Below are 10,044 nucleotides of genomic sequence, written 5' to 3' on the forward strand. Positions count from 1 at the left end.
CAGGAGATGTAGTATAAGCACATGTTGTGACATTGTGACAGTTAAGAAAGACTTCCCTGTGCTGCCATGTTCAGTATACTTTGAATGTTTTGTACATAACCTGTTAGAAATATTAACCATTAAACGAACAAACATATCTGCCTATAGTACAATGTCTCTGTTCTACATGGATATGTCCAAGTGAGTCATCTTTCGTGTATACACAACCAACACATATGCATGTACAGACATATTTTATTTCAAGTGAATAGACATATTTTATTTCAAGTGAATAGACATATTTTATTTCAAGTGAATAGACATATTGTATTTCAAGTGAATAGACATATACAGGTCAGTGGTAAAAAGAATAGACAGAATAGGTTTAACATGGTATAGACATTAACCTATTGTAAAGAAAAATAGGTCCTCTATATATCACAAAATCTAGGAACCACATCAGATGTAATTTCATTAGTCAAGGGACCCTTGTCAACCAACACATAAAAGGTCATGTTTCACCACATGGCCACACATTTAGATTGCTTTAACAAAATGTAATATACCCACATATACAAAAAAAAAGCATTGCTGTACATTAAAAGATATTGTTCCTCGGTGGTGGTACACACGTGAGTGAGATCAATGTCATTACAACCGCTGTTGTGGTAGGAGCTAAACTCCTCAACAATACCTATATAAGTATCTACGGAATTACCATCGGAGGGGCGTGTGATATGCAATATACCACATGTACAAACAGCATTGCTGTACTTTAAAGGAAACTATAAACCTCTGTGGTGGTAGACACGCGAGTGAGACCAATGTCATTACAACTGCTGTTGTGGTAGGAGCTAAACTCCTCAACAATATCTACATAATTACCTTCGGAAGTACCATCTGAGGGGCACGTGAACATGGTATTGGCATACCTGACATTGAAACTGTAATTTCGGTCATCTTTGGCCCTATGCTGGGAGAACTGAGGTGTTACCTTTTCCATCCCTAGGCGTGAAGCCAGGAAAGCTATGACATGGACCAAAGTAGGACCTTCACTAGGTTTACAATCTAACACCACGTTAAGCCGCCTGTTTGGTGGGGACCCGTACTGAGCTGTAAACCACCTACACAGATAGAATACCATTCGTCTAAACTCTATGCTTGAGGTATAGTTCTTCAGTGTGCTGTCAACCAGTGTGGATACCTTAGGCTGCCCTCTCCTGGGCATTGAAGTGTACCACATAGTTAAAATGATCTGTTTCTTCAGAACAAAACAGCACCAATGAAACTTGTAGGACCCTAGTGGCACATTGAACAATCTTGGCAAGGAGTCATCGGGCCCGATCATGTTCGCCGTTTTGGGAAGGGTCCGGGTTCCCACCACGACGTGATCCCAGAAACCAGGTATATGAGGGATGCAGACATATCTGCAGGCCACCTCTTCTGGCATTGCTTCGTTTACCCAGTACTTGAAGGACATGGTGTCCTTTGCTGTGACAAGTTGGTTGAACACTGTGTGGAAAGACAACAGTGTCAGTTAAGCTACATTATAGGGCTAGTCATAGTAGTAGTATAAAAAGTTGACATAGAGAGATCTAGAAATAGTAATATACCTACCGGGTCTCAGGGTGTCCATGTCAGGTGATTGCTCCTTATTCATTAACAGCTGCACATGGACATTGACTTCATTGTCTGTTTTGAACACATCACCTTTGTTGAGTTCCAGATCCCAGGCTCCTAAATGCTCCAGAGCAGGGCAATTGGCAAGGGTGCTGGCTGTGGTGCTTACAGGGGCCCTTGTGGATGACATATTGTGTCGGCTACAACCACCATGTTCACTGTAACACAGTGTGCATAATACACAGCCACAAGCACATTGTATGGGCCTGTTCAGCTGAATCAAGTAGGTGTTACATATGACCGCTCGGTTGAAGGTCCTTGTACACGTGGAGCATATAATCAACTGTTTCATCAAAGGGGTTATCATCGCAATTGACAACACTTGATCTCCATCGCTGTCAAGGTTCTGTAGACTGGGATCAGGCACTAGTTCTTCATAGGTGACAGCTGCTTCAGATTGTGGTGGTGTGGGGAATAATGACCTTTGCGACTGTAAAGCTGTTACTGGCTTGAGCTTGTACACATCCAACCCATGTATATCAACAGTCGGCTGTGGAGTGTAAGGTACTTGAGATATTGGTTGTTCGGGATCTAGGACCACGGCATCCTCCTGCCGTGGTGTAGACACGTGGGGATCGTGGTCCTGATGTACCTCAACCAGATGGGGATCCAGCTGCAGTGCCGATTGTTGTTTAAATATATAATCACAACATGCCCTATCAAGAGCAAACATGGAGTTGCCTGGGTACCCTGGGTAGGGCATGTCACCAATACAGTCATCATTGACTGAGACATCTTTAGGTTGGGTTACCACATTACAAATGGAGCTTGATGAGTGTGGTATAATAGAGGAACTGGGGTCAGTTGTAGCAGAAACTATTAAACCGGGACAAGGGTTAACGTTCCACTGTGGCCTACTGAAATGTGGCTCAGAATCATAGAAGTGAGACATGTCACACTCTGGAAAAGCGTTTACATATTCCACATCGCTCAGCATATCATCCAGAGCGCTCTCGTTCTCGGTAGCCCTGTAACAGAAGAAAGAAAGACATAAGACATAAGTCACATCTCTACCCAAAGCCAATACATTCAATTTCCACAATAACACAACGTGTGTGATTCCAGGTAAACGTACGTACGTGACACATGTGATGATATCCAGGGCAGCATCAACCTCATCATCCGATCTATCACACCTGTATCCCTTTGCAATGCTATCCAGGGCAGATTCGGTCCCCTTTGAGTTAGCACACACGGACCTGGTTAGGTCCTCTGTGGCAGAGACTGCATCTTCAGCCCTATCTTGATACCCAGGCACAGCTAATAGAATTCCATTGTCAACTCTACATTCAGGCACATTGCAAGACATTTCACATGGTTCACCCAAACGTTGGGACCCTGGCTCAGCTGTAGACTGGGGGTTGGGTATAGTGTAGGCTGTCTCCGGTGTCTGAATCTCAGCAACAGTGTCTGTCTCCCGTGTCTGAATATCAGCAACAGACTCTGTCTCCGGTGTCTGAATTTCAGCAGCAGACCCTGTCTCCTGTGTCTGAATTTCATCAGCAGACCCTGTCTCCGGTGTCTGATTTTCAGCAACAGTGTCTGGCTCCGGTGTCTGAATTTCAGCAACAGTGTCTGTCTCCCGTGTCTGAATATCAGCAGCAGACTCTGTCTCCGGTGTCTGAATTTCAGCAGCAGACTCTGTCTCCCGTGTCTGAATTTCAGCAGCAGACCCTGTCTCCGGTGTCTGATTTTCAGCAACAGTGTCTGGCTCCGGTGTCTGAATTTCAGCAGCAGACTCTGGCTCCGGTGTCTGATTTTCAGCAGCAGACTCTGTCTCCGGTGTCTGAATTTCAGCAGCAGACTCTGTCTCCCGTGTCTGAATTTCAGCAGCAGACTCTGTCTCCAGTGTCTGAATGTCAGCAGCAGACTCTGTCTCCGGTGTCTGAATCTCAGCAACAGTGTCTAGCTCCGGGGTCTGAGTCTCACCAGTGTCTATCTCTGGTGTCTGAATCTCAGCAGCAGTGTCTGGTTGCTTGGGCTGGGTCTCAGCAGCAGTCTCTGGTTGCTCGGACTGGGTCTCAGCAGCAGAGTCTGGTTGCTTGGGCTGGGTCTCAGCAGCAGTCTCTGGTTGCTTGGACTGGGTCTCAGCAGCAGTCTCTGGTTGCTTGGACTGGGTCTCAGCAGAGGTAGCCTCGGATGGGGCCGACTCAGGCTCTGTGTCATCTGTTTTGGGGGGATTAGGTAGAGTGTATACAGCCCCAGAACACACATCATCCTCTGTATACTGATGCTCTGGGTCATTATATACAGATGGGTCTGAAACAGGGTCCTGTTTGAGTCCAGACACTTTGGTACTTTTTAGTTTGATAGGTACACTATGTTTAATTCGAGAGGATACCTTTTGTATGACATGTTTGGTTACAGAACTCTGACAGCCATCCTTGTCAGCATTGTGATTATGAATTGAGACACTGGAGGAACTTGAGCTGCTGGAGCTCCTGGAGCTACTTGAGCTGCTGCTGGAGCTCCTGGAGCTCCTGGAGCTGCTGCTGGAGCTGCTGCTGGAGCTCCTGGAGCTCCTGGAGCTTCTGGAGCTGTCATCGCCGCTATCATTCTGCAACTGTTTCTGTTGTTACTTTAGCCCTAGATCCACTGCTACAGTGGTCACTTTCAGCATCGCTGTCATCTGCAGTGGGTTCTATAGGTACGTTAGCCTCCTCATTGATATCCGTGACATTGTTTAGAACCTCAGATGTGATATTGTCTACGGTGTCACTGTTGTGCTGTCTCCTGCTCAACATCCAGGTCCTCTTTCTGTAACTCCCCTTAAGGCTGGACTGAGAACCAGGTCGATTGTAGGACATGTCGAACGCTCTATTCTTAATATTGTCCAGATCCCCACGTTTCTGATATGGGCCAGTGGGCGATCTAGGCATGCTGTTGCGTTGTGAAGCACTCCCCTTGTCATATCTACCAATCCTTGCTCGTGTAACACTGTTACAGGAGACCTCGGGACACACCTTTTGAGCTTTAACGACTTTATTGGGTTCTTTGCTTTGCCTACTGTTGACAGAATTATCGTTCATGTCTCTGCCGTCCCTGGGAGGTTTGGGCCGACTGCCATCCCTGGGAAGGTTTGGGCCGACTGCCGTCTCTGGTAGGGTTGGATCGGCTGCCGTCCCTGGGAGGATTGGGCCGGCTGCCGTCCCTGGGAGGTTTGGGCCGACCTCCGTCTCTGGTAGGGTTGGATCGGCTGCCGTCCCTGGGAGGATTGGACCGGCTGCCGTCCCTGGGAGGGTTGGACCGGCTGCCGTCCCTGGGAGGTTTGGACCGGCTGCCTGTCCCTGGGAGGTTTGGACCGGCTGCGGTCCCTGAGAGGGTTGGACCGGCTGCCGTCCCTGGGAGGGTTGGACTGGCTGTTGTCATTGTCATGACGTCCGTGTATCTCACCAGTCTTGCGTTGTTTGTTGACAGGGTGACCGTTAAAAGGTTGCAGTATCCAGTCCGAGGTATACGACGTTTCAGGGACCGACTGGCATCCCTGCGAGGGTTGGACCGGCTGCCGTAACTGTGAGGTTGGGCCCTGCTGCTGCCATTGTGATGACGTTCGTGCATCTCACCATTCTTGAGTTGTTTGTTGACAGAGAGTCCGTTACAGGGTTGCAGTATCCAGTCCGGAGGTATACGACGTTTCGCCTTTGCTGGAGTAGAAGCGTGACAACGGGATTGTGGCTGTCTGTTGTACTGTTTTGGAGGTCTATTGTAAACATTGGTCTTCCGTGACAGTCCTATGTCATGACTAACTTGTTGTAACCTCTGTTTGTCAGGCCTACATCTTACGTTAAGGGTTGGGGGTGTCTAGGATAAACAGGTACATTGTGTGGAACCAAACGGTCTCTTTGGTATGTGTTGCGGTCCTCTGTATTACAAAGTCTGTCCTTAGCGGCTCTTTCATACCATCTTCTCTGTTGTATGTTGCGCAAGGGAGAGGGTGTTGATTCTCTTATTTCTGTATATTCTTCACCTCCTAGGCCCATATTGTGTTGCTGGTGATACCATTCACCTCTGTTATTGTATGTTGAATAAAGGTCATGTGACATTGTAACTTGTCTATTGTTTGTAATTGTTATTGTTTCCCAAAGTACTTGACACTAGCACTGAACCATCTTCTGGACCGTCTTCATGGTTCAGCTGCAAAACAAACACTGGAGTTAGCACTGTCTGTGTAACTGATCTTTATATGTAGCTGAGGCTCCTCCTAGACCAGTCAAGGCTGTTTGAAGTAATCACCAAAATGTGTCATCAAATAAAACCAGATACTTTTCCTGTTTCACAACTGACTTAACGTTTTTGAGATGTCACACAGTGGGTTATGTATCCAACCACTGCGGTTCTATGGCTACCGATACCTCCAACCCCTGCTGAATCTTCCGTTCAAATGGTATCCAGATACCCTCAACTCTTCCAATAGCTGTTGGTATGCCCAACCACTGTTCACCTACAATACCAACCAGTGCTGGGTCTTCCAACCGCTGTTATCCTTAGGGTAGTTGAAATGTCACACTCTGGGTTATGTATCCAACCACTGCTGTTCTATGGGCTACCGATACCTCCAACCCCTGCTGAATCTTCCATTCCCATGGTATCCAGACACCCTCAACTCTTTCAATAGCTGTTGGTATGCCCAACCACTGTTCACCTACAATACCAACCCGTGCTGGGTCTTCCAACCGCTGTTATCCTTAGGGTAGTTGAAATGTCACACAGTGGGTTATGTATCCAACCACTGCTGAATCTTCCATTCCAATGGTATGCAGATAACCTCAAATCTTCCAATAGCTCTTGATATGTCCAACCACTGTTCCTAAAGAGTCTGATGATGAATTCCAAACAGAGCTGACACCTCTGCTCACTGCTGAGCTGTCCAACTGCTCTTGTGTGGATAAAGCTCAGACTGTCCAAGTGCAGATGACTCACCCATGTATTGTTTTCTCTACAGGGCTCAGGTGTCCACAAAACCTAGATAATTCAACCACTCTTATGTATAAGGGGCTCCAAAATATCCAAACTCGGCTGGATAGACCTATGAATGATATGTGTAGGGAGGGCTCAGACAACTGAACCAGTGTGGTATCCTCTAGTCATTGCAGAACCCTAGCACCACTGTTAGGGCTATGTGCCAAGATCTATGTGAGTGTGATGGAGAGATTAGCTATGTCAGTTACAGATTGTCTATTTGAGAGTCAAGGGTGGGAGGGTTGGTAACTGCTTGCAATTCCACCTATGGCTGTAGCCAACCTAGAGAAGGCAGAAACATAGTCACCTTATAAGGCATGTTGTTTAGCCAGCAGCCTTTCAGTCCGCATGCATACACCCAAAAGCAACTGGCCTGTGAGTATTGGAAAGAGCTTTGTCTACAAGTTACACATTTATATGAAGGTGAGTGATTATGTGGATTCTGCCAAATACATAGTGTCAGGTCTATTTGAAAGAGTATCAGTTATTGATTAAAGGGACCAACAAGGAATGACCTTTATTGTTAGTGGTAAAAAGTGGTTTATCCTAAAGGCTGTATTTCATTCTTCTGTCAGTTGTACTCTGTGTAGCCGTTTGCATGTGTCTATGTATATAGAAAGTGGCACAGTAAGCATTGTTGTCACATAGGTTTATTTTCCAGTATGTAATCAAAGCATAGCAGTGTTAGATATCAGCAGGTTGTAGCGTAATACAGATATGTTGCAATGACAGAGTTTAGAACTACTGCTGTTCAGTTTAGTAAACACAGTTTATAATGGCTAGATATCCTAGCTACCGAGACCAACTATGTAGCTGTTCAACTGGTATGCAAGGCTGTTCTGTTTGGCTTCCCGCAGTGTTTTGTAAATGGTATCCAGGTATCTGACCATGTCATGGTGCACATGTTCCTTGAGCACTTTTGCAAGGTCAGTTGCGTTTCTGATAAGCTCAGCCTTACTCTTTGGTAGGTTCAATGTCCATACAAATCTTTTCAAATTTCCTCTGTCTAGGTCAGACAGTATATTCAACACCTTCTCCATCACAGCACCTTTATGCGTATTGATAGCCTTGCCATATGCAGCGAAGATCTGGGGTTGTAGTTGACTTGAGGGGTGAGTGTAGTCACTGCCTTTGACGGGGTTCACCAGGTCATTGCGATGGATTTTTCTGAGCAGGATGTTTAACACTGCCCGGGCTTCCGCTCCATAACGCAATGCGATACCTTCTGCTAACAGGGTTCTATCCGTCACATAATCCAGGTCCACAGCACTGCTGGTCTGTTGATGCGTGACGTCTATCTCGTTCATAAGAAACGTAATTGACTCAATATCATCACGGGTTAACTTGTTCAAAATCTTGCGTATCTCCTTAGGTGACATACCATTATCATCTCGGTTTGAGGATGATGCAGGGTAATTGTCCCATGTTGTCATGAAGGTATTACTAGTAATATCTCCCTTCATTCTGACAGTATCAATCAAGGTCCGGGCTTTATCGTGTGTGCCCGGTATAGACTGGATACGTTCTAACTCTTCATTGTTTATCATCCTTTGTGTAAAGAGAACATCTGCAATATGGTCCAACAACTTCATCTTGCCAGTGGCATCCTCTATGTAGCTTCGTCTTTTTCCGGTTAGGATATTCATGGTTTTCGGGGTAGTCCGTATGTGACACAGGAACAGCTTGTGAACTAGGCAACTACACTTTGGCTCTGCTACGCCTCAGCTTCTGTTAATAATATATCAAGCTTTCTTGTTTACAAGACTGACTGTGGTTGGGTGAGTTTTGCCCTGTCGTATATGTGGTGTACGGTTGGATAATCGAGCCCGCTTTGGACATCATGGGTAATGTTGCCACAATGAGTAATAGGGTGCTGACAAAGGCCAGTTGTATATACCAGCAAGGGTTGGATGACACAGAGGCTGTTCCATATCCAGAGCACCCAAGTGAGGTAACATTGCTGTAATATACATTTCGGGTAGCTGCTTAGAGCTTGCTCTTAAGTGTACTTGGGTCAACACACTGTATATATATATACACTATCCTTTCATACCGTAATCCGAGATCCGTGCCAGGTACACCAGAGCACAGAGCACTGGGTTGTGTCAATGTATAGGTAAGAAGGTTATTTTACCAGTATTGTCTCTGTGTAGCAACTTAAGCATTTCTCTCCAATTGTAGTAGAAGGTAGGCTTGTAACTACCCACTGAGCCTTGAAAGTTGACAAGGTAACCTGGATAGGTATCTATGCGCACCTCTGATATACCAACATCAGGGGACAGTTTAACATTGAAGTAATAGACGGGACTGATCGGCTGTGGCTCTAGGTGTAGACGGTCGGAACTGACCATCTGTGAGACGACTGCCGACTGGTTGAAAAGGAGACAGAGGATACAGCAACAAGGTTTGATCTGTTCATACTCTCCGGGGTTTGCTCTGCTCAGCACAAAGTTGTTGTAAGACTCTGGTGAAATGAGTGAGGGTAGCGACTTGGGGGTGGTCGGAACGTTCACCAGCATACCCTTACACGAGGGTCCGTTTGCACACAAAGGCAGTGTATGATCATTTAGCATGCTCAACAACAGGGCTCTGTCGTACACGTTACGAGCCAGAGACCTGCCTGGTATAGCACGCTCTGCTAGTGAGGCTACAAGAGGACGTGGGTTGTTGGCAAGGAGTTGCATCACGGTCAGCACGGGAGTGCAGCTGCAGCACATTGGGTTCCGGTCACTGTCAGACCTGCAGGTGCAAACTTGAGGCGCGAAGCACTCGTGGAATAAGGTTCTGATATCCGACGTTGACAAGTGTCTACTCTGCGATACTTTGTCAAAAACACGCAGTCTGATCAGGTCCCTATAATCAGCAATCTTCTCCTCATCATATGCCACCATAGTGTGACTCTCAGTGTCCTCAATTCGGAAGAGCGGAGCTGCACCATAGTTTACGGGTCTCACGTCCGGGGCAGGGATCTAAGCTCCGGGAACACTTTGAACAAGAGGTGCCCTGTTCCCTACATTCAGAGGAGCAGCTGGTGCACATCCAAACGCAGCACACTTTCTCCTTCAGACCTTGAAAGCAGGTGCAGACTGAGCAGATGAACCCTGGTAGGGTTGGACACGTTGTGAAGTGAGGGGTTGTCAAATACCACATCGGGTTGTTTCTGAAGCAGGTCGTGCATACCCTTACGTTACACTGACAACGGAGTTTAATGCCGGCCCTTTGCCTGTCTTTACTGCTTTTAACCAAGGACACTAGGCAAACAAGACATTTAGCTCTGGACGCTTTGACATGCTCCTTATTGACGTTGCCAATGTTTCTATACTTTACTGTTGATACTCTCCTGTATAGGTTTGTTGCTTTTCGGACTGAGCTCACTAGTGTCTGTGTACGCTTCTTTCCGCAATCTCTCAGCAGGCCCTCTGGAAC

The 10,044-nt window shown here is 46.5% G+C and overlaps 1 protein-coding gene across 1 annotated transcript; it reads right to left on the minus strand.

Annotated features, from left to right (window-relative positions):
- Positions 1 to 330: 330 nt before the first annotated feature.
- On the minus strand, positions 331 to 4,466 carry LOC118947139 (serine-rich adhesin for platelets-like). The gene is made up of 2 exons (XM_036972397.1): positions 4,311 to 4,466; positions 331 to 4,216 (listed from the first exon to the last, which is right to left on the minus strand). The coding sequence occupies exons 1-2, from the start codon at positions 4,464 to 4,466 to the stop codon at positions 1,535 to 1,537; spliced, it is 2,838 nt and encodes a 945-aa protein (XP_036828292.1). The 3' UTR covers positions 331 to 1,534.
- Positions 4,467 to 10,044: the final 5,578 nt, after the last annotated feature.

The sequence above is a fragment of the Oncorhynchus mykiss genome, unplaced genomic scaffold, assembly GCF_013265735.2.
Source record: "Oncorhynchus mykiss isolate Arlee unplaced genomic scaffold, USDA_OmykA_1.1 un_scaffold_156, whole genome shotgun sequence".
In the NCBI taxonomy this organism is placed as follows: domain Eukaryota; kingdom Metazoa; phylum Chordata; class Actinopteri; order Salmoniformes; family Salmonidae; genus Oncorhynchus; species Oncorhynchus mykiss.